This window comes from Thamnophis elegans, chromosome 10, assembly GCF_009769535.1.
Source record: "Thamnophis elegans isolate rThaEle1 chromosome 10, rThaEle1.pri, whole genome shotgun sequence".
NCBI lineage: Eukaryota > Metazoa > Chordata > Lepidosauria > Squamata > Colubridae > Thamnophis > Thamnophis elegans.
In genome coordinates, this window is record NC_045550.1 from 22,717,126 (window position 1) to 22,733,359 (window position 16,234).

The 16,234-nt window shown below is 40.5% G+C and overlaps 2 protein-coding genes across 3 annotated transcripts in view; one reads left to right on the forward strand and one right to left on the reverse strand.

The window, feature by feature from the left end:
* The window catches only part of SFXN2 (sideroflexin 2), a 36,177-nt gene extending 20,885 nt beyond the window's left edge, over window positions 1-15,292 (reverse strand). The window contains exons 1-4 of one of the 2 annotated variants that reach the window (XM_032224825.1): window positions 15,223-15,292; window positions 10,122-10,216; window positions 3,545-3,708; window positions 2,177-2,347 (exon numbers count right to left, since the gene is read on the reverse strand). In XM_032224825.1, coding sequence (XP_032080716.1) covers window positions 2,177-2,347; window positions 3,545-3,702 — 329 coding nt within the window. In that variant the 5' untranslated portion in view covers window positions 3,703-3,708; window positions 10,122-10,216; window positions 15,223-15,292. Of the gene's footprint in view, window positions 1-2,176; window positions 2,348-3,544; window positions 3,709-10,121; window positions 10,217-11,487; window positions 11,888-15,222 lie in introns of those variants that run through there. The other variant, XM_032224826.1, reaches the window with a different exon arrangement.
* Window positions 15,293-15,443: 151 nt separating this feature from the next.
* The window catches only part of ARL3 (ADP ribosylation factor like GTPase 3), a 31,621-nt gene continuing 30,830 nt past the window's right edge, over window positions 15,444-16,234 (forward strand). Inside the window, exon 1 of the mRNA XM_032226013.1 lies at window positions 15,444-15,600. Within this exon, the coding sequence (XP_032081904.1) occupies window positions 15,598-15,600 (3 nt within the window). The 5' untranslated portion in view covers window positions 15,444-15,597. The remainder of the gene's footprint in view (window positions 15,601-16,234) is intronic.

The window sequence follows — 16,234 nt, forward strand, 5'->3', positions numbered from 1 at the left end:
CCCAAATTGCGAACCCTCTCTGAGGGGCGTATAATTTCACCCCCCAGCCTGAGAGATGGAATAGTTGGACAATCTTTTGGAGGGAACATCAGAAGCCACTCGGTCTTGTCTGGATTGAGTGCCAACTCAAGCGTGTGACCTGCTGAATGAGTCGAACCCCGAATTACTTGGGTCAAGTCCATGGCTGTCATGGAAGCCATGAACTCCTGCGCCCCATCAGAGCGTTCGCCAAGTGTAGGCAGGTTGAAATCCCCCAGAACCATAAGCCTGGGGAACTCTACCGCCAACTCGACTACTGACTCGAGGAGCGAGGGGAGGGCTGTTGCAACGCTGTTGGGAGGTAGGTACGTTAGCAACAAACCCACTTGACCACCAAGGTCCAACTTCATCAACAGGGACTCACACCCGACAAGCTCCGGAGCAGGGATCCTATGAGGAACTAAAGACCTTCGGACGATGACAGCCACTCCTCCACCCCTTCCCTGGGGTCGCGGCTGATGAAGCACCTGAAATCCTTCTGGGCACATTTCAGTGAGGGGGACTCCTCCCTCCGGGCCCAGCCAGGTTTCAGTAATACATGCCAGGTCTGCCCCCTCGTCTAAAATTAGGTCCCGGATGAGGGGAGCTTTGTGAACCACAGACTTGGCATTTAGCAACAACAGCCTGAGACCAGGGCCCTGACAGTTCTCGCCATCTGGCCCTGGAGTGAAACTAGCGGGGCCGGAAGGAGGGATCTCTGTGATGTAGCGAACCCTCTTTCCCCGGTAATGGCTAGCCCTGAAGTTCCCGTCGTACCTGCCTCTCCCCATAGTGACCGTAATGCTCCGGCCCACCCCCGCACCCATAGACCCCATATCCCCTCCACAGCCTCTGCTCCATCCAGCAGGCGATTTTTATCACTCATTCTGGGACGGGAGGTAGGCCTGGGCCCCCTACCACTTCTGCAATAGCACTCAGTGGAGGAGGCACCAGGCTGTACTCTCAGTCCTCACATACATACACAGCCACTCATCAATGCAATCCCTACATATGTTAATTAAACACACAAAAATACAACAATATGAAGTTAAAAAGGTGGGTACAAACATCAGCCAGGCACACCATTCACACTACATTCCTAAAATGTGCGAAGCACTGCGCAGGTACGGTTCAAATAGTCAATGGTGCGGAAGGAGGAGGGAGAGCTGCTCCGCCCCTCTCCCTTCCTCAGGTCCTAAAAAGCACCCAAAGTCAAAAGTCCAGAGAAACCGTAATTGGGTGGACGATTGTAGAGTTCACGCTCTTCCCAGCGCTCCGTGCTCTCTGCGGGTCGAATCCAGCCACCGAAGCCATTTCCAGTAGATTGGTGCGATGGGGGGGGTGGCGGCTCTGGGCTGGGAATCCCTAGCCTCTAGCCTCCCGCATAAAACTCCCAGGGATCGACGCCACGTGCTTGGCAAAGCCGGAAATGGCTGCCACGAACTCAGCGCTCTCTCCAATCTCAAGGATACAAAGTAATACTCCTTGGTGGCTAGAAAGGAAAACCACGTAGAGCTACTTACAGGCCAGAGCAGAGAGCTAGCTACGGTGGCTGCAAAGGCAAGGAGAGATAGAAATCGCAGGAGAAGTTAAAAATATGTCTCGTCTTTTAGCTAGACTGAGATGAAGAGGAGAAGAAAGGGTGGAGCACAGACGCATGTCTTCAGCTTCATCCCAGTCTCATGGCCAAATGGGTGTGTCAATACCATCCACTGGAGCCTCTTGTCCCTCGCTCCGGAAAATTATGAAATAAAGAGGCCCAATCATGCCATAAAACTAAGCCTCTGCTAATCCACATTAAAGCATCCTGGACTAGGGTTAATATATACCTGATCTTATTAATCCCCCCCCCCCAATTTAATCTGCACAAAGTATAGACTGTTTATCTTAATCTGGGACTCCGCTGTCTTGGCCAGAAATGCAGCTTGTTTTTAGACTATCCCACAAGCCTTTCTTAATGGAGATTAATGTCAAATATTGGGAAATTTTGTTCTAAAATATACAATTCTTGCTTAAATCTAAGCATTAATGCAACAGTATAGGATGATAACAAAGAATGTCCATGTATTTTGTATAAAGCAGTGTCTGTGAGACAACTGGGTGAGGAATGAAGGAGAAAAGAGAGCAATGAATCTAAGAAAAAAATGCTTCTTGTTACCTGTAAAATTGCAGCATGCAGCCTGTGATAGCCATTCCTCCAGGGACTTGAAACGACATTCTCCCTATTAAATTCATTTTTTCCCCTGAGTCAGGATGGAAAGCTGAGTCATAAAGCTTTTTGGCATAGAAAAGCTGTTCCTCGCTCGTTCCAGGGGGTAGCGAACCTGCCCTAGAGGTGCAAAAAAAAAAGAAGAAAGAAATACCTTCTTAGTTTTATACCTCTTAATGATATCAGTACACAGCACATGCCTCTTAAAAATTGTGCACTGGAGTTTTCTCTTGAAACAAGTGTGAATGCAAGTTGGGTCTTAACAACATTCAAATTTGTTGTATGCCAAAGCACCTCAATGCACTCTGCAATGTGCAGAGCTGTATACAAGAAATTGAAGAAGCCTTTATACCCAAGGCAGAAAATCTAAACTCAACACAATTAGTAGAAGCAAACCAACAATATTGTCCTGCTATCTTCCAATAGCATCAAATCAGGTGCTTGAGGCAGCTGTTTCATTCTGTCTAGTAAATAAGATTGGCTCTGTTTGTATAATATTATGCATTTCAATTCACAAGAGTGTGGGATTTCAATACATGTAGATTTAATTTTCTAGTAGCAAGACCTAGGCAAGGAAATCCTTTCATAATGAAAGTTTTCCTTTTGTGAAAGAGTCTGTTCTCAGAAGAGGTTTGAGTATCCATTTAAGAATTATCAACACCCAACAGCAATAATGACTTTAACAATAATGAATCATTTTATTTTAATTGATATTTTAATGTATTTATCTATTTATATTAGATTTATTCCATCTCACTCAGAGGCCATATCATTACTATTTGTTAATGCTCCACAAATAAATGCATATAATCATGTGAAGAATATGAAAAAGGGGGAAAAGATAACAGAAACACTTTTTAAATAAATTAAAGTTAAAAATGAGAAAAATTAGTAAAAACATTAAGTTCTAAATTCTGTTTCATTGTACTTGATTGATTGAATCAAATTATTTATAAATATTGTAATTGGTTCTAATTACTGTTTTTACCTCAATTATTTCTCCTTTTTTAAAAAAAAAGTACTGTAGGTTTCTGTATTTGACTAAATTTATGTCACACAACAAGGCAAACATCTATTCTGGATGTATGTTGTTCATTTTGCCACTAATGTGTAATTGCCAAATTTGGTTTTCTAGTTTGATATTGTTGGTAAAGTGTCTTTTTTATAGTATTGGACCAAATTTGTCTTTGCGACTGTCCTCATATGTCTGATTAGTATCGATTAGTTTTATTGATACATTTGAACAGAGGCAACTCTTAGATTTTACAAAAGCCTCAAATTTGATTGATATTATTCAGCAACCTCCCAGTTGATTACCTGCAGTTATCTACAATTGTCTTCGCTGAATCTAACGTTTGCTCTGACACCAAAAGCGTCCGTGGATCTGTGATGTTGAAAAAGTGCTTTACACGCCCCAAAAAAGTATTCTGGTCCCAGCGAGGGGCATCAATATTAAATTTGGCAATACTTGCCATTGTACACTGCAGAGGGAGTACAGAAGAAAGGACAAGTTATAAATAAACACTGTTGCTCTCTGCTTTTCTTGCCAAGCTGTCACCCAAAAATTGTGAATTACTTTTTAAAGATTGTAGACAAAGGAAGAATTTGTCTACAAATTCTGTTAGAATTTTGTCCTACTGATTTATTAATTCTTTGCCCCACAGATTTGTGTGGAGAAAAGATGAGAATTTTGCTTGCTAAGCCAAACAGAGGAAGGCAGCAAAAGGCAGCTGGTGAATTCAGCTGCTGCACCCTCCGACTATACATTTTATTCAGAGTACACAAAAATCTTTATAAGCCTTGCCACTTGTTCAGAACAAATCAATCAGCTCTATTTACTATGCACAGCCAGCATTCAATCACAATTTCATATACCATTTCATACTACAAAAATTGCATTTAGCGATTTTGAATCTATAACACATACAAATTGCATCAATATAGTTTTTTTAAATAGGTTAAAAACACAATAGTTACACTATACTAACTATTCTAAAACTGTATGTTAGAATCATATATGCACTTGAATAATAATTGCATTAAATAACTATATCGAATTTTAACTTTTTACTGTTAACATACATATAACACATTATATCCTTCTTTCCTTTTTTATTCTATTTTTTTGCTTTTAAAAAATTCTATGTTTTCTATTTCTATTTGATACTAATTAAAAAAGCAATAAAATAATAAATAAATAAAAAACAATTACCTAGGAGTTTAGTTTCAACATGGTAGACACAAAGATTCTGGAAAATCCAAAAAAGCTATTTATTTATTTTTTGCACCTAGATAACAGGATCCCATCAGGTATAAGCTTGATAGATAAGCCAAGATCAGATCATTGCCAAAGATGGATAATTCACATAAGGACCTCAATTTCATGGACATTTGAAATATTGTAATTGATAGTTTCTGAAAGGATTGGAAATTATGTGGAAAAGCCAATTACTAGCTTATGTGTTTGTTCAAGCTATGAACTTTGGTATTAACCGGATCACAGAGTGTATATTTAGTCATTCAAAAATGCTATCCACTCAAAGCAGGAAATTTTTATTGGCCTGTTTTCTCCATAATGGGTACTTAGTACAAATGGAAACTGCTAAAATAATTGTTACACATTCCTAAGAAATGCTGCATGTACATTTTCTTAAAATATAGTCAACAGACAGCCTCAAAATTAGTGCAGTGTTAAAGCAGACTATAAATATCATCCAATAGGCCTATGAACAATCTTTTACTGGTTGGTGTCCTTAGCAGACATTCAGTAATGCATTCCACATCCATTCTCTGAAATCTTAAAAATTCAAAGAACCGATGCAGCAAACTGAGAATGTTTTCCTCGAGCTCCAAATTGTTATGTAGATTTGGACAATGGCAATAATGTTTAACGTTTTAGGTACACATAGATATAGTCTCCCTTTTCCCGTAATCTACCTGGGCTAATATTCTACAATGGCCCATGCCTTCCTCTAGATTACTGTAACACGTTGGATGTGGGCTGGACCTGAAAAATATTTAGAAACAAATAATGCAAGCAACACCTGGTATGCATGTCAATATGAATCCTGAAATAACTTCACTGAATTCCAATTTATTTCCAAATTTCTCGGAGCCGCTTATTCATACCTTGGACCAGGTTATTTTGAAAACTACTCATATAAATCTGCCAGAGCCTGCATTATGCAGGAAGATCAGCTTTTATGTCCCATATCCTAGAGATTCATACTTTTAGGAACAGGAGCGTTCAGTTATAATTATACTTAAAATTTCCAAAACTTGACATTTTGAAAATACAGCTTGCTGAACAAGCACCAGTGTGGTTGTTTTGCCTGCAATGTGGATTCACCCAATACATTTTGCCAAAAGCAGATAAATCATGTTATTTGTGGCCTAAGCTTTTGCAGAAGGCGGCTTGAGCTTGGGAATTTTTTTCCTAGAGAGACTAGGTTGGCTCCATAAGTGTGGATGATAGGTAAAAACAATGTTTTGCCAACAATTTAATTATTATTGCCATTTCTTCAATTTAAAAGGCTTTTTTAATGTAATGTATTCATTGAAACATATGTAATATTTTTATTGTCTTTTATTGGGTTTTTAGTTTTTGTTTACAATTACATTTTATTCTTATGGTTTTTCCTCTAAAGATCTCAAATAATGGGGAAGATTGAATCTGAATAATATATTCAATAAAGGGAGGTAAACAACTCCAGTGCTATTTAAATAATGTTTCTATAGTCGGGGGTAATGCACATTTGGATTGTAGAGCTGTTTTGAAGATGAAGCATTGCTGAAACACTAATATCTAACACCACTTCAGGCTGGTGTTTTCGGCTTTGTGTTTATGTAAGCAAAGCATAATTGGAGCTGCCGTCTTTCTATAAATCTTGGTGGGGGTGTATGGAGTGCTTACTTTGTTTCAGTAAGTGGCTTGCTTGGCTGTGTGGTTGTATGTGTGGTTGTGTGTGTGTGTGTGTGTGTGTGTGTGTGTACATACATACATACATGCTGGTCTTGTTGCATTCAGGTCTTTTCCCGTGTAAGATTGAGATTGTCTTGGCAACGTTTCAGCAAGGTCTCACTAGCCATCTTCAGGCTGGTGTTTTGGGCTTAAAGCATGATCGGCAGCTTTATTTCCTGGATCCACAGCTGTCATTTGACCACCACCTAACGGCTGTGACCAGGGGGGCATTCGCCCAGGTTCGCCTGGTGCGCCAGTTGCGACCCTACCTGAATCGGGAGGCTCTCACAACAGTCACTCGGGCCCTTGTGATCTCTAGGCTGGAATACTGCAATGTGCTCTACATGGGGCTGCCCTTGAAGAGCATCCGGCGGCTTCAGCTAGTTCAGAACGCAGCCGCGCGAGTGATTGCGGGTGCACCTCGATTCACCCGCATAACACCCATCCTCCGCGAGCTGCGCTGGCTGCCTGTCGATCTCCGGATGCGCTTCAAGGTACTATTAATCACCCATAAAGCCCTACATGGCAGTGGATCTGGATACTTGAGAGACCGCCTTCTGCCAATTACCTCCCTGCGACCAATAAGATCCCATAGACTAGGCCTCCTCCGTATTCCATCGGCCAGCCAGTGTCGGCTGGCAACCACAAGGAGGAGGGCCTTCTCAGCAGTAGCCCCGGCCCTTTGGAACGAGCTCCCCGTGGAGATTCGTACCCTCTCCACCGTCCAAGCCTTCCGCATAGCCTTGAAGAACTGGCTCGCCCGTCAGGCCTGGGGATAAGGATAGTTACCCCTCCCGAATGATGAATGTATGTTGCCTACCATTTTATTATATGTCTTCTATCTTGATGTTTGTGTTCCCCCCTTCCCAGTTTTATGTGAGCCGCCCTGAGTCCCCTCAGGGAAAAGGGCGGCCTACAAATTCTAATAAAACTAAAACTAAACTAAAACTAAAACTAAACTATTATTTTAATTTATCGTGGCACGACAAAACCGCGCTCGTCAAAATAGCTGTGATTAAACCGCGTCGCTAAAGCCGTGACATCATCACCGCGCGTCATCACCACCGCGACAACAGCGCGGCAACAGAAGGGCGTTCTACATGCTTCGTTCTTTGCCTCTGTACCTCCAAAGGTAGCCCTCCTCCTCCAGCTGCTCCTGCTGCTCCAACAGGGGCGCCCTGCGTGGGGCTCAGCAATCCGGGGGGTGCAATGCCCGTCTTGGGGGCGCCCACAAGACCCCCGCCAGGGCGGCCGGGCTGATAGCGAGCACGCGGCAAAGTGGGCTGCCCAGCAGCAGCAGCCCGCGGGAAGGGTCCAGCTCAGCCGCAGGGGGCAACAGGAAGCCCGTGGGGGGCCCAAGCGGGGCCGCCGACGCCGCCCACCCTGCCTCTTTCTCTGGGAGAAGCGCCGGCGGCGGCAGAGGACACAGCAGCAGCGGCAGCTGAGGCTCTCCCGGGGCCGGCGAAGCGGGCTTGCCCGGCGGCGGCGGTCACCCGTCCAAGGAGATGTTGTTGAGGAAGAAGAGGGCAGCCTGCCTCCGCCGCGCGTCGCCGCCCCGCTTGCAAGCCCCTAGGTTTAGGGTGCTTCGGTAGGCGCGGATTTGCCCTCGCGCTTATGTCATCGCGGTAGGGTCGTTTTTTTCTTAGCGCTTCAGACGGCGCGGATTTGCCTCTGCACTTATGTCGGCGCGGATAAGGGCTTCACGGTTTTGTGGTGGAACCTTAATTTATTATTTTAATAATAAAAACCAACCTGAAAAATGTTTCAGTTTTTCTCCAAGCAAAGGCATTCAAGACTAGCAAAATTGTTTAAAAATTGTCTGCATCAACAAGCTTACTGGGCTATAAAAGAAGTACCATTTAACTCACGGTATCTTGCTAAATCAGAGTTTATAAATCACAAAGGCAGGGTTCACAAATAAGCAGAGATGTTGCAATTTGTGAGAGAGACACTCTGTGGGAAACTATCAGGGCTTAAACCACAGTATACGGAAAGGGGGGTGGGTAGTAGCAATGGCAAATCATTTCAATTGTGTTTAAAGTATGGGGACATGTCCATGAAGATACTAGGAGTCATGTTCAAATAAAAAAGATGTTTCTTTATTGTATATATATAGACCTATACATCTTACATTTATTGGAGAATTTCTGGCTGTTAAATCACAATGCAGTATATAAAGAAATAAGATTATTCTGTTTAGAATTACATAAGCACTTTTTCATAACACTCCTGAATTACAGCCATGAGAAAATTCTTATTTCGTTGATTTACGGCACATTTGATATAAACCTGGAATTTTAGTTAAAATACTTGCTAACATGGGATACCATTGAATAGTTCACACATTCTAAACCATGATGTGTGAAACATCACCACTGAAAGCTTTATTAGTTTTTTTCTATTAAATTCACAAAGCAATTTGAGACAATATAATTCTTTATATTGTTTATTACCAGCAGAACTGTCTTTGAAGCACAGATGAATAAACAGATAAAATGAACAGCTTTTGTTCTGCTTTTATTCTCTAACAAACACTTGAATGAACGTTGACAAAACTTAGTTTTATTTTATTGTGTACAACACTTTACTCAGCTGGTTCCCCCACCCCCCTGTGTTATATTGGATCAACACTACCCTTGGCTGCAAAATTTGTTGCTTGAGACCAAGTTGGAATAAGCTAATATATGAGAACAACAGACTTGCCATACAAAGCAGTTATGATAACAGGTAATAAAAGGATTTAGAGTGCTATGCTCAGATGAAAAATAAGGTCATATTTTACTCTAATTCAGCAAGTTATTCCATGTAATCAAGAAAAAAAAGAAGGTAGGGCAGAACATGCTGATTTTGTTTTTGACATGGTTGGAAGAATATCAAGAGCAGCTGCAATGTCAAGAATGTGGGAAAGATTTGTAAACCAAAGTTCATTTTACTGTGCTGAAAAAGCAAAAATTTCACTTAAAACAAAATGCAGCTTACATTTTTAAAAAAAACACTCTGAATTTTTCCTAATACTCACAATAGATTGTGTGAAAGTTCTGAGTTCTTTAGTATGTCATTCTGTTGAGAATTAGGACAACAAAAACACTCTCTTCTTCAACCAGAATATATGTAAGATTTTAAAATGTTCATAGTAAAAACGTGCAAAACTTTTTACAGGCAGTTTAAATCGAGTTATCTTATTCAGCAAGTATATAGGTTAGCTTTTTGTTACAAAATAATTAGATCTCAAAAGAATCGGGCAAAACAGAACTAAATGCCCTTGACTGCTAAGTAAATATTCAACTTCTTTTGTTAATGGACAACACGATCTCTTAAGTAGATAACTAAAACTACCTGTACAGAGCTGCAGAAATCAACATAAATGTAAAGGACTTTGACCACAGGACTGAAAACTGATGGAAAGAGGGGCTAGACACTGAGAGCAGAAAAAAGCACTGATTATTTTTAGAAAGAAGAAATTAAAACATTCACACATAATTATTTAATTATATCATATTTAAATTTGTAAAATAAGTTGGAATATCACAAAACAGAAAGGATCTCCTTACTGCAATCCCATATTTGGATACTCTACATAGATTGATATCCAATTTGTACATGGAACTGAGAACTAAAACACTAAAAGCTATATGATTTGTATCACCAACTGTGGATCTCCTATTTATGGGGCTGAGCAAATCCTTCTCCAGATCCAATAATTCCCACAAATATAAACTTACCACCTATTGACTAGGTTTGCTCAACATATTACGTAAGGCTAAATGACAATTAGATAATTTATGGCTCAGTATTGTATGGAACCTGACATTTTAAACCATAATTTGATTTAGACACAGTATAAGAACACAGCAACTATGTTTTTATGTCCTGTATATTATTTTGAATCCAACTGGTAAACTGGAAGATGATGCTTGAGAATATGTACAGTACCTGGTTAAGTGCCAAAGAGGAATTCTAGTCAGTCAAAGGGAGATTGTCTGCAATGGTGATTAATCTACGACCAGGATTAAGATGTTTTGAGGGATCTGAAAATAAACACAAAATCTGCTTAAACACATCAATTCCTTCTTGGAATTTGATCAATGAATCTTGCCTAACAAAATGTACAACTTTACCCCCTTTGGCTATAGAAATAACTTTTCACACAGGTTTGAACTCAAGAACAACTAAGTCATTCTGTTTGTAGATGTCAGCATGTAAAATATCAAGAGTTTCTGACAATCTTAAAGTATTCTTGCTTTTCATCCCAGGAACAATATCTCAGAGATAAACTGTCATATTTATTTAAGAAAAAAACACACATTAAGTAGGATAAACATATAGGAAATTTTCATGAAAGGTTTGCCTGGACTTAGCAATGGATTCAATGACATAGTGTATACATCATTGTAAGCTAAAGTAAATGGAAACAGGTTTCATTCTGCAACAAAAAAAAACCACAGTCACCATTACAACTGAGTGGGAATATATTTACTCCCTAGATGTAACACACTACCATACTTCAGTCTCATTTAAATATTATGCATTGGAAGTATGATGTTTTAGATCTGATAAGGAAGAGGTATTTCAGATGGAAGGAAACATAAATGTAAACCTTTGGCAATTCATTAAGTCAGCAATTGCACAATTATAGAAACATCCATCTGCTTTAATGAGTCACAAGCAGGATCTTTCATGCATCTTGAGAATTTCTTCTGAATCAAATGTGGAGCACTGAATAACTCCATGTATCATCCTACTCTTGTTTGGTCACTAAAAAAAAAATCTGGCTTCTAACACTTGTGCTGCCTTCCAACTGTTCCTAAACAGGCTGGCAAAATGGAGGTGGATAAAGAACGACCCATTACATTTAAGATATTTGAATATATACATTCTAAAAAATATCTGCAATATTTCTATTTAGTTTTCTTTGTTGGAATTCATACATTCCTCCAAACCATTGTGATGTTTGTATACTTTTGGCTTACTATTTTATGAAAGCTTGACAACTCTGGTTCATAAATAAATTTATGGATTTAAACGTTGCATGCATTCAACTAGCAAACTGTAATGATTCAAGTCATAGCTCAAAATGTGAAACCAGTTTATATCTGGTCATATATGGAATTATTCATATACTGGTTTCTTTCCCTGAAACCTTAACTATTCTATAACTTCTGTACCATTTTTCATAGTGATTTGAAATAGCAATAACACTTAGACTTATATACTCCTTTACAGAACTTTACAGCCCTCTCTAAGTGGTTTACAGAGTCAGCATATTACTCCCAACAATTTGAGTCCTCATTTCACCCACCTCGGAAGGATGGAAGGATGAGTCAACCTTGAAATCGAATGAGATTAACTATACTGAAAAGATCATTGATTTGATTCTTCCTGATATAACTGACACGTTCACTTAGAATCTTCTCTGGGGCAATATTTTAATGCTGCTGAGAAATCTTCAATGCTTTTTTCAGTGTTCAGTATGGTCTTAAGTTGAGCCAAAATTTCCTGATGATTCAAACTGCCAGCAAAACATGTCCCCAACTAACAGCTGCAGCAATTTTCCTTCATAATCACATTGTTTTTAACAAGACGGGAAGAAAAGTGTGGGGGTGGGATGGAGAAACAACCCCGCTCTTCATCTTGTCCAAAGCAAAGACCAGGATTTGGTCAAGTAAAAGATTCTCTTGCAGTCCCCATCCCTGCCAAATTTTAAGTTAGCTCTGCCTGAGAAGCTGCAAAATAGCTAGCCCTGTATATTGCAAAAGCCAATCAGCTTGCAAAAAAATATTTTGTGTCATCACTCTTAAACCAACAATGGGGAAGTTAATAAAGAGCAAAGCTGATCTGAAAAACTTGATGTACTGAGATTTAATGGTAAACTCAGTAACCATAGAATGAGACGTTTGTCTATAGATCAGTAAGCGGTTTTTTTTAAAAAAAAAACCACACAAAATGCATGTAGTCCTCGACTTATGATCACAAAATCTTTCTTACTGAGAAATTTGATGTGAATTTTGCCCCATTTTACGACTTTTCTTGTCACATTTATTAACTGAATCACTGCAGTTAAATTAGTAACACGGTTGTTAAGTGAATCTGATTTGCCCATTGACTTTGCTTGTCAGAAGGTTGTAGAAGTTGATGACATGACCCCCACGACACTGCAACTGTCATAAATGTGAGTCAGTTGTCAAGCATCCAAATACAAATTATGTGACCATGGGGATGCTGCAATGGCCATAAGTGTGAAAAATGGTCATAAGTCACTTTTTCAGTGCTCTTGTAACTTTGAACAGTCACTAAATAAACTGTTGTAAGTCAAGGACTACCTGTAATCCATTTTCTCAGTAGGAGAAATAAACTTGAGGTCTTGAAATAATTAGCATTGGACTATTGGTATTTCATACACATTCATAATTTTGAGTATTTTTTTTAAAGTGCACATGAAAGATGATTGAAACATTAAATTAATAAATAATATAGAATGAGTGATGTTAAATTATTTAGAATAATAAAAACTAAATGACTGGGAGGTGTTCCTACAGGATCTTCCAACAATGTGACAGAATGAAAAATAGAGAGTGAAGTGTTGTTGATGGTTCCACCACAAAACCGCGGTAGACGAAAGCGCGCTCGACGAAAGTGCGTACGTGACGTCATCACAGCGCGACGAAAACAGCACGCTATGAGCGGTAAACTTAAAATTAACGCGTAAATCTAAACCTAACCCCCCCAAACCTAACCCTAAACCTAACCCTATACCTAACCCTTAACCTAACGCTAAACCTAACGCTAACCCTTAACCTAACCCTAAACCTAACCCTAACGCTTAACGTAACCCTAAACCTAACCCTAACGCTTAACCTAACCCTAACCCTTACCTTTATGTGGATCGGCTTGCTTTAAAAGCGCTTTTTAAAGCACCCTTTTTTCTCTGCGGTCGTATTTGTCGCGCTGCTGATGACGTCAGGTACGCGCTTTAATCGGGCGCGCTTTAGTGGACCGCGGTTTTGACGGGTCACAGCTGTTGATATGCCATCACAGGACCAATTTAAATGTGCACATATTGTCATAAAGTTCATAGCTGGTCATGAATTCTTAGGCAAAAATATTTTCATGTAGTGGTGGAAAATTTAATGGAAATATCAATTTAAAGCGCAATCCCACATACTGGAGAGTATAAGCAGAGTTGTCATCCTTAGCTTCTTGAACTTCTCTGGCCACCAAGATGAAAAAAGCCTTTCCACTGACACTATTTCAATACTACCCTGTTTCCATGAAAATAAGACCTCCCCAAAAATATTGCAACACAGCAGCAGCCATGAGGTGACCACACTCGCTGCCTCCTGCACTTCAAAAATAATAAGATCTCCCCTAAAATAAGGGAAAGTGCTTATTTCGGGGGTCAAAAGAAAATAAGACCCTGTCTTATTTTTGGGGAAACACGCGTATACTAACTATTCCCCAGGAATCATTATATTAATTTTTGAGCTCATCAAGTAAACAAAAATCTTTGCGGTAGTTAAAAGTTAGGTTCTTTATCTCACCCAACCTGCAATTTTTGTCTGTCCTTCCTTATATATTTCACTGCAAAGGGTTTAGAACAAACACCCTGATTAGATCCTCTTGATTCTATACTTATTTGCCCACTGCCCCTTCTTTTTATGACCCCATTAAAAAAAACCTATGTTGCCTCTTTCTCTGCTTTTTCAGGTTTCTTGTTTTCAATTTTCTAATATTTCTATAGGCAAAGTTCTACATCCTTAGCCCAATTGGACAATTTTCATTATTTTCATTATTGCTGGGCTGCAAAATATTTAATTTCTTGAAAGATCAGACATTCTGTGCCAGCATATCAGTTTGATCAGCCTCCATTACACCACTTAAAGCATTTGTGAGGGATAGTTCATTGAAACTAAATTTTAGTAGATGAGAAAAAAAGTCATTTACTACTCTTCACATCAGGGCATAATCTGAGGACATGTAACACAGTATAATGTGCTGAAGTTTAAAGAAATCTGGTAAAAATCAGATGAGAAAGAAGTCCTTGATGCTTTCTGAGCTTGGTTTTTTTCTTGCACAGGTTTCATTACCCAAACTAGATAACATCACAAGTGCTAGCAGAAACCTCTGCAAGAAAACAACCCAATTTAGAGAGCACCAAGGACCCATCATTTCAACCCTCGACTACAAATATTCTCCTTTAGATGAAAAGGGATTTGGGGTCCTGATGTTTGCTATTTTTGTGGAACAAATGCAGGCTATAAGTAAAGCTATATTTCTTTTAACATTAATATGTACCGCTGCATACTACATATTTATTAGCTACAGCAGTATAAACCTCTTGTATTCAGAGAATATATATATAAAAAAAACACAGGACAGCTTGGTTGATCTGCTGAAATATATGGCAGGCAGGCCATTTCTTGTGTGCTTAAAACCTTCGCATTACAGTACTTTGAGATTTATCTTCAAAGCAATACCGGCATGAATCATTTACCACTCAAGACCTGGCTTGATTTTACATCTTTCCTATTCGAAATGGCTCCTTCTATAACAATCTACCTTTAGAGCCCTAAATCAGCTATACTTCACTCTCCCCCTCCAGTTTTTATATTCGCTGAACCTAAGTGATTGACAGTAATTCCCTAAATTTATGTCCTCAAGTTATGGATTATTGCAGTCCAATACAACACCGAGTTTCGGGAGATGGGCGTTAATCGTTTTGGCATCTGCAGATCTGCCAATTAATGTACTTAAAGCAGAAAGTTTATGAAAGTGAACCTGTAAGTCATAAGTCAAACTTATGAAAGTTTGAGTGGCTACCATATTTCTCTGCTGGGTAGGACTCTGGATTCCCCCTTGATATTGCCACCATCCCACGCCCATTCTTTCATTCCTATCAGAAAACCCTAGGGCCACTTTTCCACTAACGTCAGAAGCGAGCCTTTTGTGTCCCTTCTCATCCCCTGCACCCCCTCCTCCCTTGTCGGGTTGAAAGGCAGCACTTATTCCGCATAGTCTTTCCAGTTCAAACTCCTACCTGTAACTCGTCAAGCACCACTCGGCAAGACACACGCCTTTCCCTTGAAAGCACATGGGTAATAACTAACCCCCACCCCCACCAATCTCCCCGCCCCCTAATAGTTGGGACGCGTGGCCCATCGCAACCAATCCAGAGACTCTTCACCCAAGAAAGAATGTGCTGGTCCCTCGTTTAATGCGCATGCGCTGAACGGAACGTGCTCTCGCTCTTTTTTCTTTTTTAAAGAAGCGACTGGGCGGTGTTTCTGGAGTCAAGTCCCTCCTTCGTTTTGGACCGCTCAGAGAGCACCCGGGACGGACGTTCTACGTAAGAGGGATGCAGTGCGCACGCGCCTGCCGCAGTTGCCCATGGTAACCGAGAGCCGCGTAGAGGATGGTGAGTGTGAGATTGGAAGGGGGAGAGAGCCGGGGACGGAGGAGGCCGTGGAGGGCGAATTATGGTTGCCCCCCCCACTCAAATTCCTGGTGCCGGTGGTTGTGGAAGAGAGCCGTTCCTCGGGAACGGAGTGCTTGGTACGGAGGGGAGCCCGGTCCAAAGCGGTGGAAGTGGTTGAATGGGCCTGAATAAAATAAAAGGGGGGCGGGGTGGTGGTGAGGAGTGTGAATGGTCCCCTGTGTTTCTGATTGGAGAAACTGTTCAAAACGACTACCAGGAAGAGGAGGTTGAATGATAAAAGTGTTAGGGCTTTTCGCTCATTTTAGCGGGTGTGCATCTCATCTGCTTATCTACTGTACTGTGCTCTTTGGAACTGTTAAGGGAGTCTAAAATCAGGATTCACTATTCATTTATGTGAGTTACTGCGAAGCCCCGGGTCTTATGGCGACCGTTTCTATCTTTGGCATTGAACTGGTGCCATTCAAAAGACAGTTTCTTAATCTTGTAGAGACATGTGACTGCTGAGGAGCTTACCCTTTGTAACCTGGAGTCTCATGGGGACGAACTGACCCATTTTAGAAGTGGAAATGGCTCAGGTGGAGTCCTGTCATTTTTTTCCCCTTAAGGTGCAAAA